The 27,383-nt window shown below is 53.0% G+C and overlaps 4 protein-coding genes across 4 annotated transcripts; all 4 read right to left on the reverse strand.

The window, feature by feature from the left end:
* Positions 1–984: 984 nt before the first annotated feature.
* QC763_308520 (uncharacterized protein) lies at positions 985–7,567 on the reverse strand (the record flags this gene model as incomplete). Its single annotated transcript, XM_062911299.1, has 5 exons — positions 6,720–7,567; positions 6,020–6,499; positions 5,827–5,953; positions 5,460–5,771; positions 985–5,407 (listed from the first exon to the last, which is right to left on the reverse strand). Exons 2-5 carry the CDS (start codon positions 6,444–6,446, stop codon positions 985–987), a joined length of 5,289 nt encoding a protein of 1,762 aa, XP_062767324.1. The 5' UTR covers positions 6,447–6,499; positions 6,720–7,567.
* A 5,683-nt stretch (positions 7,568–13,250) lies between these two features.
* On the reverse strand, positions 13,251–16,520 carry QC763_308530 (uncharacterized protein). The gene is made up of 2 exons (XM_062911300.1): positions 15,582–16,520; positions 13,251–15,526 (listed from the first exon to the last, which is right to left on the reverse strand). Exons 1-2 carry the CDS (start codon positions 16,144–16,146, stop codon positions 13,620–13,622), a joined length of 2,472 nt encoding a protein of 823 aa, XP_062767325.1. The 5' UTR covers positions 16,147–16,520; the 3' UTR covers positions 13,251–13,619.
* Positions 16,521–17,224: 704 nt separating this feature from the next.
* On the reverse strand, positions 17,225–17,991 carry QC763_308540 (uncharacterized protein; the record flags this gene model as incomplete). The annotated part of the gene is made up of 2 exons (XM_062911301.1): positions 17,225–17,857; positions 17,917–17,991. The coding sequence occupies 2 exons, from the start codon at positions 17,989–17,991 to the stop codon at positions 17,225–17,227; spliced, it is 708 nt and encodes a 235-aa protein (XP_062767326.1).
* A 1,318-nt stretch (positions 17,992–19,309) lies between these two features.
* Positions 19,310–20,039, reverse strand: QC763_308550 (uncharacterized protein; the record flags this gene model as incomplete). The annotated part of the gene is made up of 3 exons (XM_062911302.1): positions 19,310–19,358; positions 19,434–19,502; positions 19,552–20,039. The coding sequence occupies 3 exons, from the start codon at positions 20,037–20,039 to the stop codon at positions 19,310–19,312; spliced, it is 606 nt and encodes a 201-aa protein (XP_062767327.1).
* Positions 20,040–27,383: the final 7,344 nt, after the last annotated feature.

Consider the following 27,383-nt stretch of genomic DNA (forward strand, 5'->3'; position numbering starts at 1 on the left):
TTTGTAGGGCTGAGGGCCGGGGAATGCCAGAAGCTTGCACTTGGAGCAGAGTCGTGGCTGTAATAGTGGGACTGGTGGCATGGTGATGATTGCCGTGAAAAAAGAGAAGCATTGAAGCTGTCGAGCATCGTCAATAGGAAAGGCATTATCTGGGTATAAGTGCGTAGAAAGAATTGGTGGCCTCAAATTTAGCTGTGCTCTCTCTGCGTCTCTCCTTCCAACCAATCATGAGTATCTGGGCTCTGCCGCTGCGAGATGCTGGGTGATTTGCGGCGCCAGTTATTCTATCACTAACATACTACTCACAAATATCACATAAAACACGATATGCCAAAACTCATCAACAGAAACATCTCATATTAATCCACAATCTCACGCTACCTAGGTAAACTAACCCCCAACCTCAAACTCTCCTCCCAATCCAACAAGCCAAACTAGACCCCATCAAAAAAGCATACCAAAACCAAAATTCCCAATCCCTAAACACATCAAGCCGTGAGGCAGCAATGTATGTATATTTCCCAATTTCCAGCCCCTTCTTCTTCCCCCTCACACTTGCACACCACTTCATTTTGTCTTTTTATTCCGGAAATCCCTCCCCAACACGCACGTCACCAACGATATTTTTCTTCCCTCATCTTTCTTGTTTGTGTGTCCAATCTGTGTCTTCCAATCCCATATACCCAAAATTCATCACATCATTCATCAGAAAAAGTTAAACATCAAAACTGCAAGCCAAAAAACCATAAAATATAAGATAAACGCAATGCAAGAAGGTGAAAAAAGATACAAGATGTCGCGTGTTGAAGATGTACAAAGAGCTGATCATGAATAAACCAAGCCAAAAAGATAACCAAATAATAAGAAGAAAGAATTGGTATCTTTACCCACCCCCCTATACAGAAAGACCGCAGTAAAGAAAAATAACCACCACGAAAAACAACAGCAGTGGTGGTGTTCGTGTAAAATACTGTTGAGGAGTGATCAAATCATCTCACTCTGATGCAATCCGGTCCTGTACTCATCCCTCGCCTGCTGAGCCGCCATCTGCGCCTGAACCTGCTGCAACACCTGGTTGTTCATGCCCCTATAGTTGCTCATCGACACCGGCGGTCCCCTCTCTCCCCCGCCCATTTGTTGAGGGATCATTGGGACGCTCTCATAGGGTGCGTACTGGATCTCTGGACTCTTCGCAGCCTGTCTGCTTCTGCTGGCAGATCTCATCCTCTCTGTTGCGCGGGAAATCCTCGCGCCAATAGAGTTATCAACGCTGCTGCGACCTCTGTTGTGACCGTTTCTGGAGGAAGGGGGTGCCGGAGGTGAGAGGATAGGGACGGTGGACTCGCCAACGGGGATGGCAGCCGGAGCGGGGGGCGGCGGAGGAGGAGGAGGAATTTGCTGTTGAGGCTGGTCTTCGTCCATGACAATCTCAATCATTCCTGAGCTGCCTCCGTAGACGATAGGCTTAGCACCTGAGGCGGCCATATGAGGGAGGGGAGCTGGTGGTGGGGGAGGAGGAGTGGCGAGATGTTGGAGCTCCTTCAGCATTGGGGGGACAGGAGGAGGCGGAGGAGGAGGAGGGATCATGTTGTTGTTGCCGGCGTCATGGGAAGGACGGCGACCCATGTTACCGAGCGTCATGTTTGCGTCGTGGGAGGGGCGGCGGCCCATGTTGCCCAATGTCATGACGTTGGTGTCTTGAGATGGGCGGCGAGCCATCATGCCTGCGTCGGAGGGGCGGCGGCCCAAGGGGATGGCGTTAGTGTCCTGAGAGGGGCGACGAGCGGAATCGTTGCCCATGGCGGAGGGTCCTCGGGAGCTGCCTTGGGGCATGACGAGATCGCGGGGAGGGGCGGACATGGAGCGGCCCATCTGAGCAGCAATGCGGGAGTTGTGCGAGGGAGGAGGTGTGTACACTGTTGATGGGAGCAGCATGGCAAGGCCGCCATCTTCTTGTTTGGGTTCCTCGGGCTCAACCTTCTTGGGAGAATGTCTGGGCGACTGTTGAGTGACGTTCGGCGAGGTCTGGGAAAAGCCAGCTGGAATGGCAGGCACGGGAACATCCTGTTGCTTCCTGCTCGCATCAGACTCCAAGACCAAACGCATGGCCCGCGGTGTGGCGGGAAGGCCGATATGCGGTCCGCGGTTCGCATACATGCTCCGTCCAGCGTTGGGATCCACACTGGCACTGCGGGAAGGAAGATCGTCTTTTCTAGGTGGCTCGTAGACGGTGCTCGGCAGACCTCCAAGTGTAGTAGGCGATCTTCTGTTGGGGAAAAGCTGGTCGGGATGCATGATTGGGGGCACCGAAGGACGCTGAGCAAGAGATTTGCGGCGCTCCTCCAGTTCACGGGCCGCTGCCTCCTTCTTGAGCTGCCTCTCATCCTTGATGACCCTCAGATCGCCCGAATCATCGGCAACCAGCTGCATCGGTGCCGGGGTCTGCAACGGAGCAGCGACCTTGACCCTTCGGGAAGGCCCATCAGTTCCAGCGTGTGACGTTGTCCTTCGGATGCCCTCCGGCTTCTCGCGGGCTGCATCCCTAGATGACCAGGCATGCGAGCGGACAGACATGGGAGAAGTTGGCCCAGCTCGGTCTCGGTTGGTGCTTGCGCTGCGGTTGTTTCTCTGGCGGAACCTTTCGCGCTCCTCCATCGCCTGGCGGTAGTCCTCCTCATCTTCAGATCCTTCGAAGTGCTGAGGTCGGTGCAAGTCAGCCGACATGGGCATCGGCATCGGCATCGGCTGGGGTGAGGTTGGCGATCGCTTGGATGACTGTTCACGGTTTGCGGAGCGGCTTCGAATGTTCAAGGGCGCGGGGACGTTAGACTTGCTGGGGCTGCGAGCCCTGCTTGTGCCCCGTGTCCTACTAGCATTGCGGCTCGACGCTCTGGTCCTCGAAGTCTCGCGGTTGGCATAGCCTACTTTTCGTACGGTGCTGGGCTGGCTGGCGGGCTCCAGTTCATCAGTTGAGACATCGAGCATCTTGTTCCTATGATTCAAGTAGTACTGGTGTTCCGCATCGTGGTTGGGCGTGGCCAGGTTGATCAGATCCTCGGGAGACATGGGAATGGGTGACTTTGGCGAGCGTTTGCCGCCCTTGGGGGTGTAGTTACGGTCCGCGGCCCGCCCACGGTCCTTCGATGCCATACGACCATCCTTGCGAGACCGGCTGGTGTCACGCACATTGGTGCGGTTCTCACGGCTGGTCCCACGAGTTCTGCTCTTAGTTTGGGCAGTATCGAGGTTGTTGAGATAATCATCCAGGCTCTTGTTCTCCTGAGGACGATATCCACGATAGCCCCGAACGCTTGACGCCTGAGACGCTTGCGAGGCAGATGCCAAAGAGCTAGCCACAGAGCCAGCTGCCGATCCTGGACCCTTTCTTCTAGAGGGCCAGTGGTAACGGACAGAAGAGCCAGCCGATGGTTCGGGGGAGGTCACATCTTCAGGGTGGGTGTCCTTGAGCCCCGAGAGGGACAGATCAAGACCCTCAGGGATGCGGGAGCGGGAGCCATTTCTCGTCCTGCCGGCGTCCATAAAAGAAGCAAAGGCGGCTGGTGACGGGGAAGGAGGTGGCTGGTTTCTCGATTGCTGCTTCATCATGCTAGGACTGGCGGTGCTGGGTCTCATCACGTCCAGACCCCTAGCAGCAAAGCTAGGTGGCTCGATAGGTTGGATGTTAGCATACGGGTCGCCTGGGGGCTTGCTGATGGCGGTCAAGACATTCTGGTGAGAGTCTGCCTGTTCGCCAATCGAAGGAAGTCGCCGCCGGTTGAAGCCGCCGTTTACAGGACGAGCTGACGCTGGGGTGTTCAGCTGGCTTCGGTTGCCACGAAGGACGGCGGTGGTAGGGTCGGCGCCGCCTGGAGAAAGAGCAGACTCCAAAATAGGAGTCGCCCCAGCAGCAATGGGAGTCTTGCCCTCGCCATCGTTGAGAAACCTGTTTTTAGCATTGGGGTTGCTGAAGGTGGTGATAAGCTTGAGAGACGCGTTCTTTGCAATGCTGCGCTGTGGCCCATGTTGCATCACAGGAGGCGACAGGGGAGGACTGAGCAGCTCCGGCACAGTCTGCGTGATCGTCGGGAACGTGACCTGCTGAGCAGATGGTGATGTCCATGGCTCTGTAGACTCACGGCCAGTACACGCAAAGCAGCGAATGGCCAGTTGTTGCTGACCATGCTGAACCGCCCACTCACCCCACTTCCTCACAATCTGCTCCTGTCGTTCCCACGCGGCCGGGAAGAAGAGGCAGGTGAGGATCAAGGCCTCCATATGCTTCTTGTGGGAGATGTAAATCTCCACCGCATCATTATGATCGCCCATCCCGATCATGATGGTCGCTGCGGCATGAACGTCGCCATTCTCCAACAGCCGCTGGACATAAGCCCGGCCAAGCTTGTGTTGCGATGCCTGTCCTCCAATGCCACTGAGTGCCAGAAGCATCCAGTCAGACGAGGTCATGTTCTCCGACCCCATAGCCATGATATCAGTGCTGATGTCGCCCAGCCATTTGGCCAGGAGGATGCGGTTGGTTGACCCCAGAGGGTGGCGGGACATTTCATCTCGAACCAGGTCGTCGGCATCCTTGTTCCAGCCAAAAATGGTGCTGAGCATTTGCCGGCGCAAATCATCGTTGGTAAGGCGGCTGTTATCGCTGGAATATGGGGCCTTGTAGGGAACATCCATGAGCCGGCTCTTGGTGAATTTGAACAAGTCGGCAACCTTGTTATCATCTGGACTGCGTGGGACCTCATGGCGTAATCTGGAAGGCCTGTGCCGTGAGCGGTATTGTGAGCTGCTGACAGACATAGAGCTGGTCGTCGACAACGTCTCCCTCTCATTCCTGCGGTCACGGCCCGGTGTCGCTCCTGATCGAAGAGATGAGCCGGTGGAGATGTAGGTGTTTTCTGTGAGGCCCCTTGACACCACCGAGTCAGGATACCTCCGTGGCATTGTTTGAGAAGTCGAAGACGAAATCGATACGCTGGACTGTGTGACACTGGAGCCAGGGCTGGTTGGGCGACGGTACGGCTCGTTGTCTGATTCCTCGCCGCGGCGAACTAACCGGGCCAATGGTGACCCACGCTCATCATCCGTCTCGGAAAGCTCGTGTGGGTGGAAGGCAATCTCGACGTTCGATTCGGTTTCGGAAACGCTACCTGGCTGGTTCTTGTCATCCTCGAGTGAGATAGGGGGTGATGGTGGAAGCAAGTTGGCCGGGTGCTGTACGTTATTAACCATTACTGCTGGCGCGTTCAAATCAAACTGCTGGACGGTATTGTTAGGTCCTAATGTGAAGAGAATGGCACCAGGGCCATAAACTGTCAACCCCCGGACGGTTTCCAGTGTTGGGATGGTGTCATATGTGACGTGCTTTGTCCGCACATCCCATGATATTGTCTCACTGTCATATATCAGCAATTGAGCCACCGAGTTGAACCTCAGCCTGTACTTACGACTCGGAGAACTGGATGACGCGGCCGTTTTTGCTCCAGCCCATCCAGTTGGGTCCTACAAGGTAATTCTCTGTCCTCTTCAAAATCCGCACCACTTTTGGTGGATCGTCAGTGTTGTATGCTTTCGAAACACTCCAGACCCGAAGATCGCCGTCAGTTGTCTGAACTGCCAGCATGTCTGTTTTTTGTTTGGCTGACGAGGCATGCCATGAGAGCGTCACGATTGGTGATGGCCCCCGGGACGTTACCAAATTATGAATAATGGTAAATCTTGGCTGAAGAGTAGCAATGAGAAGCGAGCCATTTTGGTAACTAAGCGGTCATGTCAGCGACTATCAGTTACTTAAACACTGAGTATGAGACTCACCCAATGGCAAAAGTTCTGCAGTCTGCTACTGGTGAGATAGCTGTGATGGCTATTTGGTCAATCGTCCTCGTTGAAAGATGCTCTGATGTTGTAGGTTCAAAGAGAATTACGTTTCCCTGTACGTTTCCTGATGTTGCTGTTAGTCACCCAGTTCATGACTATAAGAGGCATCGACAATCCCCGGAACACTCACCAAAGGCAACATTGCCATTGCGCATCCAAGCAGCACAGGTGAGATTCTCATAAGACGCGAACCGAGCCACCTCGTCTCCCGTGAGTAAATCCCACACGATGGCCGTCTGCCCTGCATCGTAGCTGACTACCAATCTCCCAGCGCCCATGTCGCTCTGGTTGTCGACAGCCAATAATTGCACCTCTTCGGAATGGCGCGCGAACCGCCTTTCGATGGTGAGACTGTCATGCTGGCAACATACGACTGAGTTTCCCTGAGCGTAGAGAAACATGTTGGAGGTGGCTGCACACGGGTCAAAGTACCTGACGACGTCCTTGGTGTTGGGTGCCATGGCGTAGTCCTGCATGTGAGCGGTCCGTCCCTTGTCGAGAGCCGATGTGCTCGACCCAGCACGGCTCCGAGGAAGATGATGACCGGAAGCAGACATGCCGGGCAACGGGGATGGTCTAGTTATGTCCTGAGTCCTTGAAGTTTGGAGACCTAGAGATCCCATTTGCAATTAGTATATCGAACGGGTGCATGCAGGAAAAGTCCATGCTCCTGCCCTTTCCCCTTCCTTGCCCCTCTCTTCAGCGGCGCAGATCGAGAAGTTTGCTGGTGCTATACTGCAAGCCAGGAGGTCCCGTATGGCTCCGTTCAAGAGAATCGACACGACGGTGCACAAGGCCAGGAATCAAGAATCGAATATCTCTGAACGTACCGGAGCAGTAGGTGAATTACACCGTCCTTATGCGAAGCGGAGCGGCGAACCAGGACAAGCAGCGAGGCTACACAATCCAACCCCCAACCATCACAAGGAACAGCTCCCCTCCTAGACACTTGGAAAGACGCTGCTGTGCGTTCCCGGGCGGTACGTTCCTCCACGTTCGGTGTTCCCTCAAAATGCCGAACCTAGAATCTTTTGCAGCAACATGAACCGGGGCGAAGATGGCAAGCACAGAAGGGCGGACTGTGGCAGCTGTGGCTCGGAGTACCGGTTCTTGATCGACAGAAGATATGATGAGTCGTCGTTGTCGTCGTCGCAATCGTCCTCGGCTTAGGCGAGCGCGTAGGTTCGGAGCGGTGGTGTGCGGTGGCGGGAAAGCAGCAAAAAGGAAGAAGTCCAAGAAGAGGGACGGGAGGGTATAGGTAGGGTCAATCCGCACGGTTGCACTGGAGAGCTCCTCTATTGGGGGGGGGGTGAGGGGAGGGGTGTATGCAGCTTGTTGTATGGGGGCGGCAAAGATAAGTTACCCGCCTCGCCTCATGGGTTCATGGGTTGCTGCGGGACTTGGGGGAGAAGCTCAGGGGGCGTTGCTTGACGTGCTCTCGGCGCTTGTTGTGCAGCAAGACGATCTTCAATGTATGGCCACAGCAGCGGCAGCAGGTACCAGCATAGGGACGAGATATATGCCGTCCCGTTCCTCAAGAGTTTACCGCGCTTCTCTTGCACAACTCTGTGGTTCTCTGGCTTGACGCATGCACGTCGCACGCAGCATGAGCACGTATGTACGAAATAGAGGCAATGGGGGTAAAAAAAGGGGGGGATGTGCTCTGGAAGAAATCGTCTAGTCCTTCCAGGCGCTTACACAGAAAGAAAGCTCGGGCTGTCACTGGACAGGCCCCAGAACAACATATAAAATTAGAGCCTGCCATGCTTTGCTCTGCTGGCCGTTCACTGCCTCTGCCACGCTGCACTGGACAGCAAAAAAATGCACGAATCTGGGAAGCGGATGGGGAACCGGCTCCTTCACTCACAACATGTGCATTGACTATTCCCTAGGATGGGGACTAGCAGCGGCAGCAGACCGGGGTGTGTTCTGGTTGAGCACGAAAAGCCACCTGCAATTGGGCTCTCCAACAGACGACCCTGGTCTGCAGGAGCAAAAAGTGACTTTGATCTGGGCTCGCGACTGGTGGGAAGCGTAGTAGCTCCGACTTGAGTGCCCGATGTAGGTACAGGGTACATGTACGGATACATCCAATATTGCCATAATTAGCCTCTCCGCTTTGCCTGTGAGGTGTCGACGAGTCGCAGCGAGACAGTCGATTTCTTAAGAAATGTTGGAACCTGACCGCTGGTCGTCAATGGTCATCCAGAGCTGACGGTGATATCCGCGTGATCAGTCTCGAACAAGGCGAGGAACTGAGGCGGTTTTTTTTTGTGGTCTTGAGGCCAAAACCATAGGCGGGTTCGGGAGAGGCCCCCGAGGTAGCACCTCAGCACTTCAACACCTAAACTGCTGTCTGTCCATCTGTCTGTCTGTCCTCCGTGAAGGCGAGGTGAGTGGGTGGCGTGCTGCCCGAATGCAAGACAGACCTGTGTCGGGGACTGGGCCAATCTGGGGCTGTAAGCGGTACCTTTCCAGGCATGCATCTGGTGAGGTTGCAACGATCTGCGGGTGCTCTGCCAATGCCAATGCCAATGCCAATGCGAACTTGTTAAAAATGCCCATCATCGCCCCGCAGGCCGTGCCTGGGAGAGGGACATCCGGGCCTGTAACAAAGCTGTAGGGAGTAGGTAGTAGTAGTAGGTATCAGCTGGTGGTGTAGCTGTACCGTGGATGGCTACTCGCAGCATCTCGATGAGCAGAGTACTATAAAGAGAGAGTCCCGTGGTCAGTCAGACGTGGTGTTTGCTTCCTTCCATGTTTCTGCCGTGCTCTGCCGACTCTCTCTGTCCGTGGGAATGTCTTCTTCATCATCCGGTCCTTTGGTATTTCGACGTCTTGAGATGCGCTTGGGCCGTGGGGTGGATTGGGTGGGGAAAGGGCTGGAGAGGAACAGAATTGGCGGCGGGGAGATCAAGGGTCTAAGCGCCCTCTCTTCTGATTGGCTCCAAAACCCTGCCCTGCAAGACCAATCACGGCTGCTATCACCCTCGCTGACAAGGATGCCACTGATGCTATCATCCCTCCCGCCTTTGATCTTTCGATACGTCCTGCGTTATTATCCTATTGTTCTGTCCTCGAGTCGAGCACGCTCTCAGAACAATGGGCCAGTCAGATCCCCAAGCCATGAACACTGGCGACCCCGACTTCCTGGTTGAAGACTGTCGGAGCCGAGCTTCGCGTGCAGCTGTTGCAGAAAAGGTTGGCGTCGGTTTATGGAGTTCCTTTTCTGAGATATAATTTCAGCAGCCCAGCTGACGACTCTGGTTCCATCCGATCCTTTCCACTCAGATCACACAAAGATGCCATGGCATCGACCTCGGAGATTCTCTCAAACACTAGGGACTATCCGAAGCGTCTTTCCCTGATTTTCCACCGTCTAGTCATGATCTAGCGGGCTGGGCCGGTCTGACAACGGTTGGCCGTGACTCCATATCAGAGCAGACCGTCCTTTTGCAGGACCTAATGCGGTGAAGCCTGAACTAATCCATTAATGAGGCTGCTCGAATATCTGGTGCTGGGTGTGTACAGATTCTGAAACCCCCAAACCTCAAACACAGGTTGAAGCTCTTCGGACCTGGACTTTGTGTCTTATCACACACGGACCCCACCATCAGCAAACGACGTGCAGGTCCGTTCACACTTTACCTGAGATTTCCAGCTTCCAGATTTCTTAGCATTGCGGAAGAGCTCGTGGTTTGGTTTTGTGGGTGGGAGGGGACCTGTCAATGCGTCCCCACCGTCTTTACAAATCACCCGATGGTGCCCAGTCACCCAGTCTTGCACTCTTTGCGCCCACAGCGGCCAACGGCCTTGCATAAGAGAGGGCCCCGATTCGCCTCAAGGCCTCTGCTTTCGGCATGGAGACCACCATTCGAGGTGATCGACAGAACCCCTATGAGATTGCTCGCTTTGACAGTCGATGGTCTCATCATGGCACCACTGCGTGTTGTGTGTGCTATGCCTCTCTTGAAGGAGCTGACAATATTACCCAGGCACCACACCTAACCCTCGACGACATCTGGCTGCCAAATTTCACCTGCAGCCATGCCACACGACCACGCAACCACAAGGGCGATGAAACCCCCAACCAGCGGCCTACATAGGTACGGGGGGGTTACCCGGAACAGTCGGGTCCTAGGTGGAGAGACGAACCCAATGGAGCTATCAGTTGAGCTTCTGCTGTGCCTTCTGGCCGAAATGCAATGCATCGCGATACCATGTGCAGAATGTAGTGTAGTTTAGACCGTTCTACCCCGCGACCGGAATCTGTAGCCTGGCTGCAAGGTAACGATTTGACACGGGCGGTCCATGCCCAGCTATTCCCTTATTCCTTCGGGAATGACGGCCGTGCTGCCTCCCAGCTCTGTATATCGTCTGTGTCGCTGTGGCTCTCTGGTGTTGGCCGCTCTTAGACCTTCCACGCTCGTGCGTGGCCTATCTAGCGGACCGCTGCGTACCTGACATGGTCGTGTATGCTGTCCCACCCGAAGCTTTAAAGTGCGTGCAGGTCCTTCCAGGAACACAGAGGCGAACAGACGAACCAATGCGTGAGCTAGCTCCCGTTGGTTCACCGTCCTGCTGGAAGCCCCCCCGCGGGGCGACTCGTGCTGCTTGCTGAGACACCACGAGCACGAGAAAAAAGGGCTTGGGTTCGGCGTTGGTTGTTGCGTAACGATGCCACATTCAACATCCAAAACCAGTGGCTTTTTGTCCCCATTGCTTATTATCCGGCTGGGGTGGCCGGCATCCTCCGTTGTCTTGAAATTTGATGTCCAAGTCGGGATGATCAGATAGAGTAGCTATCAGTGCTTTGTAAGAAGAATGATACACACCTACATCCAATTAATTTCCCTTTACATGACTACTGCAGTCTGATCAACTCGGAGGTTTTTGATAGCTGCAAGGAGCTGCTCGTCGATGATAGGTAATCATAGTGGCCGTTTTAAACTTTTTGGCTTAACAAGAAAGAATCGAGACTGATATTCAAAAGTGTCCAAGCGGGAAGGGAAGAGAGAGCTTTGACCACCTCCCCACTTCATCGCGGGGCAGCAGATGGGTTCCACTTAGTTCCAGGTCTTGCCACAAGGGTCTCTTTTCGACTTGATGCTCCCAGATATCAATCATACTGAATATTGAATTGGCAGACGGATGGGAATCAGACACACAGCTGCGGCTCACAGGCCTTGTCGTGACATTGCGTATCGCAATTTTACTCGAATGCACGAAATGGCAAATCCCATCGCGGCATGGCCACTACGACAACCGCAACCACACAACGTCGTGATCGGTTGGTGTCCAGGCTTTGTCATCATGGCTCCCGGACTTGAAACTCTCGAGTTGCTCAACGTGAGTTATGTCTCCCGTCATTGGCTTTTGCATCTGTCTCTTGACTGCCAGATCTCGCAGCATTAATTGTGCATTGCCCTACACACCGACAGGTGTATGGGCTACAGATGCCTATGCACCCCTCACCTCGATCCCGATCCAACAGGAGTTGTCGTTGACCCCTGCCTCGACAATGGGATTGTGACGAGCTCTCGTCACGAGTTCGTTTCGATATTAGCAGCCACCACCCACCACGTCTCTGATCAAAATGTTTGCCCGTTTTGATTCAGGCACAGCAGACCAGTTCAAGCTGGCTTCACCGCTCGTCTGTCTCACCTTTCTGGCCCTCTGAGTAGATGCGTAATGGGTGCAGCTCCCCGCGAAACAGTCCCGACGGCGTGAGACAACTCTCGTTCTGGCCTTCGTCTCCGAGACCTGCTTGCTGCTGGTCGCCGCCGACAACGCCGCCGAAACGCCTCCAGCTGCTGGCCTTCGAGAAACCCTAGCGAAAAGCAGTTTGGGGCATACAACGTCTTTTTCATTGGCCGCGTCCTTGCCACACCATGCCGGAGCATCACACCCTCCTTTCTCACTGGCAAAAGCTTCTTAGCCTGCCAAGTCTGGTGACAAGAAGGTCGTCACACTGGCGCGCTTGATCACGGGCTTGCCGCGATTCTCGCTTTTTTTGGGATATCAGCATCTTGAAGGATTTCTCACTAGCCGGGAATAGTTACGACTTTGGTCTCAAGGAACAGTTTCTTACAGCTCATATTTTTCCCTTATGTCGCCGGCCCCGAGACATTGTCCCACAGCAAATGTCTCTTGTTCTTCCATATTTCCTTCTATCAGCGATCGTCGATCGTAGTGTAGAGATTCCATTTGCTTTCAAAAGGCCGTCGACGTCGACACAAGCGTGTCCCTACCAAAAAGCCAAGGATCATGGATCGGGTAAGACATCTCCTAAAATGCTTGTCAACAAGGGCAAGCGAGCGGCGCCGGGTGCTTTTTGCGGGCGGACGGACGGGATGCTCGAGGGCCCTTGCCCGATGATGATCTCCCCCGCCGTCGTCTGCTCTCCCGCCTGTGCCGCCGATGAGATGTAATCCCTGTTCATATAACTCTTTTCAGGCCTGCTAGCCTCGAGAGCTGAACGAAAAAGCAGGACTGGAGGACACCAAGGGATTGCTTTCAAGTAAGGCCAACTTTGTCGCCAAACTTTATCATCACGCCTCAAAAACTGGCTTGCCGATCACCAACTTTTTTGCCTTGTTTGGCGTGCTGACCTGAGCCGTGACTTGACCAACAAGCGGGCCGTCACCTTTTTTTTGTTTCTGAACCCTGGACTATCAATCACGCGCTAGGGGGGGTTGGCGAAGGGTTGAGGTCTCGGATCACATGGGACATCACATTTGCTATTTGCAATTCACACATGGGGGGACGGGATGAAAGTTCCTTGTTTTAAAATCTGACATTTGGCGTTTGTGAGGTGACCAACAGCCTTGTTATTGGGGTTGATTTTTGAGCCTTGTCAGTTTGAGAAGCGTGGCTTATATGGACGCTGGCTGTGGTTGATAGATAGCCTCGCCAGATAACCTTACATGCTTTCTTTGTCGAGGTGATGGACTTTCAGGCGAGTATTGATGTTGACTACTCGAATCAGCTGCTTTCTACCTTACATTAATCGCCAATACTTTAGGTGCCTATGCCCGCCGTTCGTGATAGATATGAGATTGAGCAGGGAGCATGTAGACGTCAGTTATATATATATATACATATATATATGCCTTCCAACCTAACAGGCAATGCGCTATGACACAGCCTTGATCAATCTCTGAAGAGTAAGCTTTCAAGTAAAATCTCCGAGCAATTCCCACTTGTCGTTGACATTTCACAGATGGGGTATATGATGTCCCTACTTAAACAAACGAATAGATGTGCAGCCCTCAAAATTGACTCACATATGCCATCCTGAAAAGAAGCTCCAGCCTCAGTTGAGTTTGGTATAAACAGAATGGTGCTATTATTTTCTCTTATTCCTGCCGCGGTAAGGTAGGGAGGTTACCTTGGTCTTGGGCGTCAGAGAGGGACTTAAAAACCCCGTTTGCCTATTTTCTTCATATATTTGAACCGAGTATATAGCTTCAGGAATGCCATTCGCTGGCTGCTCCAAAACAGGTGTTTTCTTCATAATTTTGAAGCGCCCACTTTTGAGTCACCTGGTAATTAGCGTGAGTATGCAGAGAAGTAGAGAGAGAAAACGAGCTATGTTGGGATTACTTGAGAGCCAGTTACCCACCAACTTATGTTTCCGTAGCTTGGAGAGAACTGATACACTGTAACTTGGTCCCTTGTGTCTTCACTCCTCAGCAGACAATTCCCGTTCAGAAAAACACACCACCCAATCAATAAAGACAAATCTCCCTCTCCTCCGCCATCGTCTCAAACAGCTCCACCAAAAGCTCGTTAGATCCCACAACATTTGGCGTGAACACACCCACACGATAGAAACCCGAGGAACCACCACCGCCCGGCACAGGATGCAACACCAAACCGGTCGGCTTATGCAAGACAGGTTCGTCGCCCTCACCAACAGGGCGACGACCGTCAACCTCGGTACCACCAACATCACAGTACCCCAGCAACCCCAAACAACACGACGACCGCAGTAGCATCTCAAGAACAACCTCTTCATACTCCCGCATGACACCAAACCGGTCTCCCACCTCAGGATCAAAAATCGGAGACGCAAAATCGACATTAACCAGACAAACCGCCTGTCTGTCACCACGTACTAGCAATTGAAAACTCGAGCGCAGGCTGCGATCTAACCTCACAGAACATATCGTCAGCGAAGCCGCCAAAACTGCCACTTCTACGACCCGGGTTCTGAGCAACAGATGCGGATGCCGTTGAATATAACCAAACGGGCTTCCCCCCAAAGGTTTCGTTCTCGCGTTCAGTATACTCGCTGCTGGCTGAACGTTCCAGTAGTGGGGAAAGCTGGAGCAAAAGATATTCCAAGTTTTCCCTCGCGTCAGCTGGCTCCACGAGGGTATACGCTGCTGCCGTGACAAGCCGCGTAGTCTATTGAGAAGGCTCTGTAGCCGAGCCCGAGGGTGTGCCATAGTAGCACTGTCGATTGTCACACCATGGGAACAGCTCCTGATTTGCCAGAGCAGGCTTCGAGTGAGGTCTTGCTGCCAGTAACCAGCAATGTATTCTGGGTTCAACCTGATGGATGATGCTTGACTCGACGAGCTTTTTGCAAGATACCGATGATACACTGCTGCTAAACCCGAAATGGCGGGAAGAACGTCGAGCGGGTTAGTGAAGGAGTCGGTCGACATCTCCCCATACTTCTGTATCAGGTACAGCCACAAGTTAAGTAATTCAACTCGACTGCTTTGGTCATTCGGCCTCTCTACGTGGAACGACGCTTCCCTTGCGAGTTGCTGTTGCATAGATGGACCTCCAACGGCATCTAGTGACAGCCTGTCCCCCGATATAGTGCAATAACCCTGCGGCACATCGGTCGAAGGGGGACAAGCAAACTGCAAATGATCCCTCCAAAAAAGAAGTTTGCGCTGAGACGAAACTCTTTCTTGGAATACCCAACCTCGATTTGGCCAAACATGGCCAAACCAACGAAGATCTCCGAAGCCATGCAAGGGGTTCATATGTTTCTCGATCATACGTTCCGTCCCTGCTATGTCAAGCCGTAGGCTGAAGTAGCCGGCGACCTCATTATTTGTCGACCGAAAGGGTATGGAGGCTTGGTACTGATGGGACTCCATCAGCCCATCAACACAGCTCTTTGAGGATGCAGCACATAATGTTATATGTGCATTCCCGTAGACTTTGTGCATATCACCACATTGTTCTTCCCAGTCAGCTGTATCATCCTGCAGTATACAAAGCGCGTCCACCCAGAGATAGGGCAAGGCAAGCGCCCTGGTGACACGAACTGCATCTCTCACCGTAAGAGGCAATTTCTCAAGCTCAACCTTTTGAAGCCTGTATACCAAAGTATCTTGCGTCAGTGTATGCTGTTGGCTTGCAATCTCTGGGGGGCCCCAGCAATAACTAAGTGCCGCGTACTGTGGCACTTGTTCCGAGGATGCAAAGACTCTCTCTCTTGAGACCAGTCTTGCTGGCTCAGCTCGCACATCAAGAAGTCGTTTGGGAACAAATCTCGGATCGACGAGTGTATGGTTGTATTCCTTTGGGAGCATGTCCTTGATCCGAGACAGCGACTGAGGGTCTCCAAATCGCTCTGGCAAGCGAAGATAGGCGGCAACAGGCTGGTTGTCTATCACTTTTTTAGCTGAGAATACTCAATACTCGTGGTCATACGCATAACGAACCTTTGGCTGCTTCTGCCACCCACGTCATAAAGAAAGGTTCCCTGAACAACCCTAGCTCGGAGTGCCCTAACTGCTTGAATATGGTAACCCTCAGCTGAACGGCAAGCCGAGTACAGTTCCCTCGCAACCACGAGTAATATGCTCGAATTATGAGTAGTGAAGGGTCCAAACCATGGCGATCTTGGTCATTCTTTGAATCCGGACCTTCCCTGACACCTCGGAGCAAGTGGGCGTACTGAACCAAAAGCGCATCCCTTAACTTTTTGCAAAAGTCACATTTGAAAGAAGAGTCCCTAAGAGTGGGTAGAGTCGGTAGAGTATCAGACAGGAAGTATGCCGTCGTGGCAAGCACATCGAATTCACCCTTACTGATGTTTGGGCCAACCCTGCACCACCCCATCCGGCCTGGTCGCGATGCGAGTAGTTCATCAAGGTCTAACGCCAGCTTTGGGAAACGTTCCACGAACTCTTCTTTGAAGGTCAATAGGCTGCATCTCGAGCAAATGTGAGAGGGTTCGCGAGGTAGTGATTTGAGCGTTGGTGATCCAGGTCCGGAAGTCGTCATGGTGCATGTGCGCTCCTGAGTTTGCACAGTTGGTTGATGAACAGACTGGTAGATAGAGACAGAGCGATGATTGAAATGGGCAACTTTGTAATAGAACCGTGGGCGGGTCTTCGAGAAGACTTTTGGGAGAATGTGGTTGAAAGAGAGGGCATCAGATTCCCAACGAGAAGCCAAGCTAACAGCGGCTGAGCCTGCAGCCTCGCTCTGAGGGTAGGCGCTGCCTGCTCAGGTGGTTGCTCCTACCTAGTTTATTGATGTTCCACCCGCAACTGCCATTAACTTCTGTAAATTCTCTATGAGGCAAGCACGGTAGAAGATCTTAAGCAGGAGCTACTCTCACTTCATCAATGTTACCTTCCAAGTTCGAAAGATACCTACAGGTGGGAGACGTGAATGCAATATCACCAGTCATGCCTAAAACCATCGCCAGAGTGCCTTTCAATAGAAGCACTTCAAGTACAAATCGTTCTCCTCGGCCAATCTCATTTGCTGCTGTGGAGGATGGACTCCCTCATAGCACATACTGATATCTCAATCCGGAGGGAGATAACTCAGATTTACGCATCTCCATCACTCGGATCCGCCCTGGTAGATAACCATCGTTAGCATAATCCGCGCCCCCTTCTCTCTCTCTCCCTCACAAACACAGCATTTCAAAACACATGTAAGCTCAAACTCCCATAGTACACGCCTTCCTTCCCCCTGCAGCTGGCACCCAGCGACCTGCCTCAAGAACGACTGGCGGTTGACAGTCAACTGACTATCCATGATCTACTACGTGATGCCGAATATCTTCAAGACTCTATCCAACTGCAAAAAAAAAGAAAAAAAAAGGTATAGTCCTGATCAAAAACATACAACACCGGGGATTCCCCAGTGGTCACCCACCTGAGTACTAGTCCAGCTGTGCGCAGCTTATCTAGGGGAGAGCGGACGGGATCCCGAGCTTTCTGCGCCATATGGTCGTATGTGACTGTTAAGGCAAGTACTTGACATCAAGTACCATAGTCCAACAGGTTGGCCACAAGTAAAAGCCCAGTGCTATACCTTCCCACAATATCTCCTCCCCTACCAACCCTCACCCCCGCCTCTCCATCAACCCCCCAACCCTCTCCCTCCCACCCAACTCCCAATCATCCCAACACAACCCCAAAACAACCGTATCCCTCCCTTTCTCCCCCTCCTCCGCCCTCCTCGGCACCCCCCTCCCATTCCCAACCTTTGTCTCCCCCCTCAAAACCATATGCCACCTCATCACCCCCTCCCTCCTAAACCCCAACCTCTCAGCCGTCCTAACACTAGCTTCATTCATCGCGCTAGCCCTCCACTGCACCCTCCTCAACCCTATTCCCCCCTCTTCAGGCCCGTCAAGTGCGTAACGCAGCATCAACCCCACAGCATTAGTGGTAACATGTGTCCTCTGATACTGAGGTAAAATAACGATACATCCAATCTCAGTAGATAAATGCACAGGCGAGGTGTCCATGAAGGACATCATACCCGCTAGTTCGCCTTCTTCATCTTCCGGGGAGGGGGGCCGGGTTTTGTCGATGACGGCAAAGGTGAAGTACCCTTGTTGAGGGAAGGAGGTTGTCTCGAGGAATTGGGTGATGAACTCGGACGTGGAGGTGTAGGGACCCAAGGGCATGTGGGCGTAGAGGGAGGGGTGGGTGATGATGTGGGATGTGAAGGTTGGGGCGTGGGTTGAGGCCTGGGAATGGGGTTAGTGTAGGTTTGGTGAGCGGGAGTAAAGAAAAGGGAGAGACGAACAGAGAAAGGGACCAGTTTCACCCTGTCGTTGGAGAGGGTGCGGATGGGGAAGCAGAAGTTGTGGGGTTGAGACATGGCGATGGGGGGAATCGCTGTTGCTGTGGTGTGTTGAAGGTATGGCTATGTAGAGAGGAGATAGTTGTAGAGTTCTGCGTGGCTGATCGTCAGATCTTAAGGATGCAGCACCGAGGTGCCAACCCCTAGACAATTCCGGTGAGTGACTCACGGCTTATCTAGGAAGGCGTCATCAGCTCTCCCCAAGACAATCCGGGGGGTGGCCGGTTTGGCTATGGGAGAGCGATGCGCAAGGCTGAAAGGAAAAGTCCAACCTTGTAAGCAGAATCAAGGCATTGTTCAGTAATCACGGTGCAAATTGAAACTCAAAAGTGTAAAGAATGACCAACCAACTTCCGTTGCGTTGTCGTTGTTAAGTGCTAACTACTGAAGCTATCTACTTGAAGAGTAATATGTACCACGAAGGGTGAGAAACAAAAAAAAAAAAAACTTTGAAAAAAAACTAACTAATTGGGGGGTATCATCATATGCGCCTGCCTTATTCCTTCAAAACCAGCAAAGATAAAAAAACAAAAACAGACTGATGGGGTATCTCAAAAACCATAAACCAACAAACATACAAGAGACCAATAACAAATGTCTCAGATAACACAAGATCCCCATCTCAAGGTAATAATAAAAAAACTCCAAGTGATGCTAGATGCCGATGATGATGATGCAAGGCGCTGATGATGTCGTGTACTGCGAAGCTCTGTGTAAAAATGCCCCCGACAATAAAAAAAACAAATCCCAAACTTTTTTGTGTTCCCGAAAATGCCCAAAGTAAATGCTCGCTCGCTTGGTGAACAAAAGAAAAAAGTATTATGTTTCGGATGGAAGCATAGGAGCTGATCCAAATCGAAACGCGGAAGAGAATGATGATAGCGAAAACGGGTAGTGGCCGATCGCTAATTAGAAGGGATATTGGTTGATGAAGAAGAAGAAAAATTGTTGTGTGCGGAATGCGGATGTCCAAAGTCCCCTCGGCGGGAACCCGTCCGCGCGATGCGATGGTGGTAGACAGAACCACAGGATGTTGTGTGTGTTTTGTGCGACGGGACCAAAGAGGGTTGGTGATTGGTCGGCGGGAAGGAAATGTGTAAGTCCGGGTACACCTCGGGTGTTGGGTGTAGAGGGAAGGACGGGCCTCGGAAGAGACGGGTGGATTTCCCGACTCTGCCACACAAAAAAACCAAGAGCCCAAGACGGGCCGTTTTTTTTTTGCCCTCCGACGAAATCCTACTCGGATGGAGTCTGACCGCCGAGGGCCCGCGAAACGAGAGAAAAATCCTGCTGTTGCTGCCTCGGCAGAACAGTCAAGCTCTTTGACCACGTTGCGTCACAAAATGATGGCGGTGACGATGAGATGTGAGTCAAAATCAGGAAGGCTGTTATCCAAGGTTAGCGGGCTGTTCCGGCTTGTGTCGGGTAGCGCACTTTGATAAGGAAAACAAAAGACTTACCGGTTAAAGGAGGTTGCAATGGGACCGTTGACACCCAATACCCCATTACCCACCACCCACGCCTCGGCACTGGGTTGGTAAGGCAAAATGCCTTGCAGTGAAAGCGACCTCTCTTCACTCGGAGATGGGAGTCATGGCAGTGAGCTTGCTGGACTTGCTCTTCTTGGTGGCGCTAGCCCTGCGCTTGGCCTGCTGCTTCCTCTTCTCCTTCTCGGCGAGGACGAGGCGCATCACCTCGCGCTGGTAGGCCGCCCTCTCACGTTGCATCTCGAGGAGCTCGGTTTCGGTGGGGTACTGAGCGGGTGGTGACTGGATGGGAGAAGCACTGCCGTTGCTGGAAGAGTCGTCCTCGTACATGTCGCTGGCGCCAAGGAGGTCGTCGTCCGAGATGTATGACGAAACACGTCCCTCATAAGAATCCTGCTCGCAGAAAGACTCCCGGCGCGGCCATGATGGGAAGGCGCAGGTCGCGTCGAGTCCTCTGGTGGAAAATGGGCTGGCAGCGATATCCATGGGAGAGGCCATGGTGTGGTAGCTGCCATAGGGGCTGTAGGAGTGCGAGTAGGAGCTGCTCGTCGAGCTCGTTGATCCGTATGAGCCGTACATTGTGAGACTGTTTGATGTATGTGTCGTCGATGGTGACGTAGTAATAGTAGCTAGGCTGGAGTATATCAAGGTGGAGATGATCTTCGACTGATGTTTCTGTTTGTTGGATGGTGAAGTTATCGTTGGAGCAGATCAGGATCCAGAGGGCCGGAGTGTGAGGATGGGGGGATCATGAGTCTTATATCTACCTCTCGTGGATGACCAGGCATGGGAGGGCGGAAGCAAGGGTGGGTGTCCCAGGAAACAGGATACGTGGGGCAGATTGGGGACTGAGATTCCGTTTGGAGCGAAACAGGCATCTCGGGCAATGCTTGGATAGGAAAGACAAGTGACAAGTGACAAGGCAAGGGGGTGGTGGCAGGGGGAGGCGGGTTGCGGCGCGCGGAGGTATCTCGGTACGTACCCAAGTACCCTCCGTTTTTTGGGCTCCAAAGACGGAGCTTGAGTGGGATGCTGCCGTCGGGATCGTCCCCGTGTATGGGCACTCCATGATGAACACTAAATTAGCCTGCCTAGGGACCCTCGGTCGGGACAGCCACGGCCTCGAGATCCTGCCCAACCGCGGGCCTCCCCCACGCGCATGGACAAACGCTACACACCCGCGCTGCCGCTACACCTGCACGCAAACTTGCGGTGTCGATTGCATCTTGACCGCTTTGGCTTTTTTGCTCTTCGGCTCCCACCTCCCCTCCGTTTTGTATCTGTCATCATGCTGAATGAATCATCGCCGCCGGCTTACACAGCCCTTTTGTTTGTTTCCAGCTCCGAGTCGAACCCTCTATGACTTACGAGATACCACCTCGGCCGGTTGTATTTGTAAGATCGTGATACTCAGTTTCTCATTACGGGGGGCTCAGCCGACCGGAGCCCAAAAGAAACAAAATCCATCTGTCATCAAACGAGCCGGTTCCAAAATCCAAAGGGCCGGTTATTCGCAAGGGCCTCACCCTGTCCGGACGAGCTCCCCGGGACAGAGCTGCCAGGGTTAGAGAAGTTTTTTCACCTTCTGGCGTCGCGCTCGCGCCTCGGTCCCAGCGGCTTCTCATCTCCTTGCTCCTCGGCTCCGTTCAGGCGGACGGACGGGGGTGGACATTTTCTTGTCAACGTCAACCACCATTCCGGCCCCATTCGCCGCCTTGGCCACTTCTTGTTACGCCGTAATTTTGGTTGTTGTGTGTGGTCTGGGGTTGAGAGACCACCTAGACCTTTTTTCCCCCCGCAGACCCCCCTGTTGGGCCTCTGTCTCACCGTCAGCGCCCAAGGCTGCCAGATTTCGCACCTCCCACACCTCCTGCATGAAGTGAGGTGCCGGCGATGCACCTCGTGGAAGCCTCACCGCTCCCTGAATCCCCTCTTCCGTTTTCATGTAGCAAACGGCGGCTGCGGCAAGCGGTGCGGGCGGCAGTTGGGCATTTCTCTCAAGATACCCGTCGCTCTCCAGAGTAACAGTTGGGAGACGAGAGAAAGCCCTAATATCAAGAAAACACAAACTGCAAGAACAGTTGGCAATGCTGCTGCATGCGCAAACAACGCATTTTTTTTTCTTTGCCAGTGTGGGCTTTTGTTTTCTGTCATTTTTTGCATCAGGCAGTTTGCTTTTCCATCCCTTTTTCATTTCTGTCTCTCCCTTGCAAATGTTTTTGTTTGTGATGGAGGGTTGTCCAGACCACAGTGCAAGTGACCTATCACGAAACCCCTCATGGCTATCAACCAACCACCACCAACTACTGAAATTTCAGTCAACAAAAACAAAACTATATTTTTCATGCCTAGCTGATTCACCGATCTGATGGGTCAAGGGCAAACTCCACATACCTAGCTATCTATCAAACAGGGGCCAAAAACCTTGATTTTCCATATCTCTCAAAAGCCTCTCAGCTACAAAGCGGACTCTCTCCGTTTCCCCATCTTATCAGTTATCACTTACACGGACGACGACGGGCCTCTCCGTCTGGGGTAAGAGATCGGTCGTGAAAGGGCGGACCCGAAACCCCTCCCCCACACACCACACACACCACACTTTTTGTGATGGAAATGGAAATATCTATACACACACACACACACGCACACACCCCATCTCGAACCCAACGAAATGGAAAATGGCAATCATGGTACAACCCGAGGAGAACAGCCTGCAGTGTGAAAAGGGGGAATGATGAAGAAGAACCAACAAGCTGTAGCACGACATTTCTTGGGAGACAAAAGAACACCCATCACCACCCTCGGCCGCCAACGCGCATTTTCGCAAACTGATAATTCCAGAGCATATATCCGTAAGGTATGGTAGGGCAGAGGCTGACGTTGGCCTTCTCTAGATTACGATTTACACACACAACACAAGCAACCCACCGTCGTCGGTGTTGCTATCTGTCAGCAGCAGCGGCACTTTGTCCAAAATAGCTGCTGCCTCGTTTAACCACCATGCGATGCTTCGCTGTTCCTGACCATCAATCATTTTGCCTGACCGTTGGTTAACCTGCCTTACCGCCCCGGTTCTTGCTTGCGCACAAGTTGGCAACGTCATGCGCTTCACACTTCTTTGCCTTGTTGGTCTTGTTTTAGCTCCCGACGGTTGTTGCGCTTCCGTTGCTATCGGCCGGATAACAAACACCACCTAGACTACACCGAATGAATGACGAACAAAACACGGAATCAAACGCACTCGCCCTGTTTTTTGTCCGTTGCAAGAAAACTCACCGATCAAGTCGCCGACCACCGGCCCGTTTACGTCGTTCGGACTTGCTCCCAAATCCAGTTTTCCAAATCCTCTAGGTAATATTGTTGGTGACGACGGTTGGTGACACCCCCAAAACTTGTGTAGCAATGCATTTCCCAAGTTTACGGTGTTGACTGCGCCTCCCTTCTCCTGCAAAGTACAAAGATGAATGCGTATATCTATAGGGCTGCCTACGAGGGAGAGAGAGAGGGTTTGTTACACCAAGTTGGATGGCCACCATGGAATTTCGCGGGCGGGCGGTTACGGATAATGTGCATCACTCCCCCGCGCCCCCGCCTGCGCCGCTGACCTTCTCCATACGCCGTATTTGGGGGTTGCTCTCTGTCGAGTCAGAGTCGTGATTCTGTATACATGACCTATAGGGCAGAGAGGTGTGATTGCGGCGGTGAGGTTCTTTTAGAAATACCGATTGTCCGAATGCTTCACACCATTACCGTCGCTCGGGAGGTTATGCGAGGACCGAAAGGGCTGGATGGGGATTACCTATCGCCGAGAAAGGAGAGTATTGCTTACTCTTGGTCCGGGGGATGAGAGGCGCGGGGGACTGTGATAATGGATGACGACTTCTTTGTTGGAGTGTTTGTGTTACGCATGTAGGGGGTGATCGGTATTTGCGATTTGGTGGCGATGAGATGGCAGACAACATGCGAAGTAATCAATATGCCGCGATACCGACACCGCAACTTGTCGTGAGAATCGGTGGTGATGGTGTTGTTGTTGTTGCTTGCTGCTTGGTGCTTTCCGATACCTGGCCGATGAACGGTGCCTCGCTGTCCGTTTGGGAGGGGTCGGAACGGAATCGAGGGGTTGAGATGTGTGTGGTATCGATGATAGGATACGATTAGATAGGTAGGTTGACGCGGATGGCTGTCCTCCCGGCCGGTACACTCGGATCGCGTACTTTCAACTACACTTGTATGCGTGCTGTATGCGCTGTTGACGCTTGACTTTGACATGCAGCAGCCTTTCACCGTCAGTTTGGTTTTTGCTGGTTCGAAATTCTGACGTATGTGTGTATGACAAGATGAACTCCGGCCCGGTTGAGCTTGCCCTGTTCCATCAACAGCCAGCGAAAACCGGATTGTTTCAAAGGGTCCAAGAAACGTTACCTTGCTTGTTGGTGGTGAAAGTGTCGTGCAGACCGCTTTTCGCTTTGGCTTTCCCCAGATTCTGGCGGCCGTTGCTGATTTGCTCAGGATCTCCATGTCAACTCCCGGACCGCTCCAGCCTGCGGATCAGAGGCCCACATGCTCTCCGGAAGGCGGGTCCCACCTGAAAATGTGGAGAAACAAGGCTGCTCAGCGCTGCTTGGTTCTTTCCAGACCTTCTGCTGGACCTTTCTCCAACAAGAATATCACCAAAAAGAAGGGTTGTGGTTGTCTGAATAATCCCCATCATGATAAGCATACACATAACACACGTGTAAGTAAGTAAGTAAGTAAGCAAGCAAGCAAGCAAGCAGGTACCCTACATTCGTCGCCACCTCTATCGTCCCAGCCAGTAAAGAAGACTGCTTCGGCGCGTTTTCGGCTTCATCTCATCAAAGATACCGTCGAACGTTCCATCATGATCCGGTAGAGCTAGGAAATGCGACACAAAATTGGAAAAAAAAAAAAGAAAAAAAAAAAAGGGAGATCAGAGCGCGAGGTCAGGGCGAGCAATGCTCGGACCCAGAAACCACTCCCGCGTGTTTCGTGGTCGACGCGGTTCACGTCTTCCGTTTTCCCCAGTTTTTCATCTCGAAGCCACGAGTTGACGCCATGAGCTAAGCGAGAGCGAAAGATGCGATAGACGATAAAAACCAAACTGGTGGTAAATTGGTGGCGCTGGAGGCCAAGAAAGCCCGAAAAAGAAACAGCAAAGCAGCCATCTTCATTTACCATTTGCTCACATTGCCAGAATATTTTCGTATTCACCTCAATTGATTTTCTTCTTTTTTGCTGCCACTCATGCGTACCACCTCACCGCAAATTGTGAGGGCCTAGACAGCGCATAGCGGGAGATACCCTAATCTAAGATCCTTCGTGTCTGCACAGAGTTGCATACCCGTCAACCGCGTACCGGACCGGCTTCGTCATCCGGGCTCTCCCTATATGATGGAAGAAAGTTTGTTGGTGATGTTATCACTTCTCAGATACGCTAGCCGGTTGCTCACATTCCGGTTTTGCTTCCGTTGGCCGGGAGGACTTCCCGTTGGCCGCCAGCAATCAGCCAGGTCTGGGATCACCAAACACTACCGCGCGCCGGCAGGGCATCCGGGAATCAAGGCGGTCAAAGCGCGTTCAGCTCCCTCACCTCCGTGCCATGTTCGTCCAGTCTCCTCTCCCACCACCGTATCCGCCCTTCCGACCGACCGTTCAGCCAGGAATTCAGCCGTCCCAGCAACCCCCCCCCCCTATTCTATCCCTTGCCCTTGACCCTGACCCTGACCCTGACCTGGTCCAGCCAAAGAAACGGAATCCACGGTCAAGAAAACGGTGAACGGTCTCGGTGGACATGTGAACCGTGCAATGCCCACCCCATGTCCGACGATGCGGCCGGAAGCTGTCCCGGAGGCTTGTCGGGTCTCTCAATTGCCCTGTTTGGGACCTGTCAGGGCCTAACGGAGAATGGGATCAACACAAGATTGCAGGCAATTCATCCCGACCGACACCGAGGCCGGCATTACCGGTAGCTTTTTTTTCTTGCTTTTGGGCATTGATGTCGTCGACATGTCACGCGGACACCGGCGACGACAACTCGCAATTTGAGTGTCGAGAAAGAGACAATTATTGCGAGGGGGTCATCACCACCACGAAGCGTGGGGAGGTCTCCCCTGAGAATTGCTTCTTGTCGCACGCATTCTCGAGGCACAGAGAAAACGGAATCCTATCCCTTGCTCCCCTCCCTATCGCCGCGGTGTGTCCAGCTTATCGGAAGGGGAAGCGCCCAGCCCGCACACACCGAGGATCTGGGAGAGTGGACCTTGTCCGGGGAAATGAGGGTCGCTCGCGCGGGGGATTCGGGAACGCATGGGATTACAATTCCCTCATCCCTCCCATCCTCCAAATTTTCTCGCATCCCACTCCTTCCTTCCTTCTTTCTCACCTCGGTCGGGGAAGGTCGCCATTTCGCGCGACGTCGCGGGCAGGGGGGGCGGCGGCCTTCGGCGTGGGGGTGGGGGGTAGCTAGAGTTGATAATCGGCTGGCCCAAGGGAACGGGAAAGAGAAGCAGGAAAAGGAAAGCGAAATGTTTCAAAACACCATCCCAGTCCACCAGTCCTGATAATCGATAACCCCCACATGCATCATTCTGCGTGCTTTCGCATCTGCCTCAGGATGCTCAAAACGATGCTGCTGCCCGCTCCCACGCCTCTTGGCTTGTGAAAAGGGCCAGGAGCACCAAAACCACCGCGACCTTCCTGGTCCGGAAGCTCGGTAAGCATCGCAGCGTCGTCGCATGGGAGCGACTACTCTGGGTACGGAAAGTGTCAAAAAACTTCTCGAAGCCTGCATGGAAGGGTGGAGGTAATATCGGCCACCCGGGGACGGCTGTTTACACTCTTTCGGATGAATTTGGGTCCTAGGAGTTCTCCACGATGCCTTGCACCTTACAAAATCTACAACCGACGGTAAAAGGGCGCATCACATGCTTACTCCGGCGCCTCCGTCATCCTCAGACCTCAGTCAACAAGTACCACCACCACGAGGATCAAAACGGCCGTCTCGCGTCGAGACACCCACTTCCCCAGAGTTTCACAGAACGGAGCCTAGGCTACTGGCAAAGGGACCTTTGGCCTATCCTCTCTAATCTGAGGCTGTGCGAGCATGTGTAAGACGGGACGGGGCGGTAATGTCGGTCGTGTGTCTTGCGGCTTGGATGCGGAGGTAGGTTGAAGAATGACTCAACCAACGTTCATATGTCAGCCAGGCGAAATTCCTCATCACCAGACCCGGGAGCCTATACGACCTCGGGATCTGGACAGGAGCATCTGATACGATGATGCCAACCACCAGTCTTTTCTCTTCGACATGGTGAAAGTCAAACAAAAACAGGGAAACCCGCCCATGACGCAGCTTTTGCCATTTGTTCTCCCCTTTCCCAAATGTTAAACCGAGGCTTGTGTGGTCCAAGAAGTGTTGGCCCCGACGAGTTGTCAACCACACAGAACACAGATGCTCAATCTGGAAGTTTTGACTGGATGAGGCGAAATGCCCAACTCAGCGCTCCTCGCTCCTGTCCCACCGTTGAACTGGCCCGCGATACCTATGCGGTCACAGCCTAAAATGGCTGTGCTCCATTTCAGGCCCGACAAACCCACCCAGCCTAGATTCCCAAAAAGACACATTTTCCTCCAATGGATGGTGTAAGTGCAATTCTGGGCCCTCTCATTGGTGGTGGTGCGAGCGAGTTGGTACGGATTAGAAATGCAACGTTTCCCACCTACCCAAATCTGCAGGTTGCATCTTTTGCATTGCATATACAGCAAAAGCGAGGTACCTGCTGACCGTTGAATCGGGGCCTTTTCTCTTCGCCGGTGTCGATCCGCAGATCCGGCGATCGGTCGGTGGTGTTGGGGTTGTTAACCCCGACGGTTGATAGTCGGGCTGGTGCGGAGAGTTGTGGG

The sequence above is a fragment of the Podospora pseudopauciseta genome, chromosome 3 (genome assembly GCF_035222475.1).
Source record: "Podospora pseudopauciseta strain CBS 411.78 chromosome 3, whole genome shotgun sequence".
In the NCBI taxonomy this organism is placed as follows: Eukaryota; Fungi; Ascomycota; class Sordariomycetes; order Sordariales; family Podosporaceae; genus Podospora; species Podospora pseudopauciseta.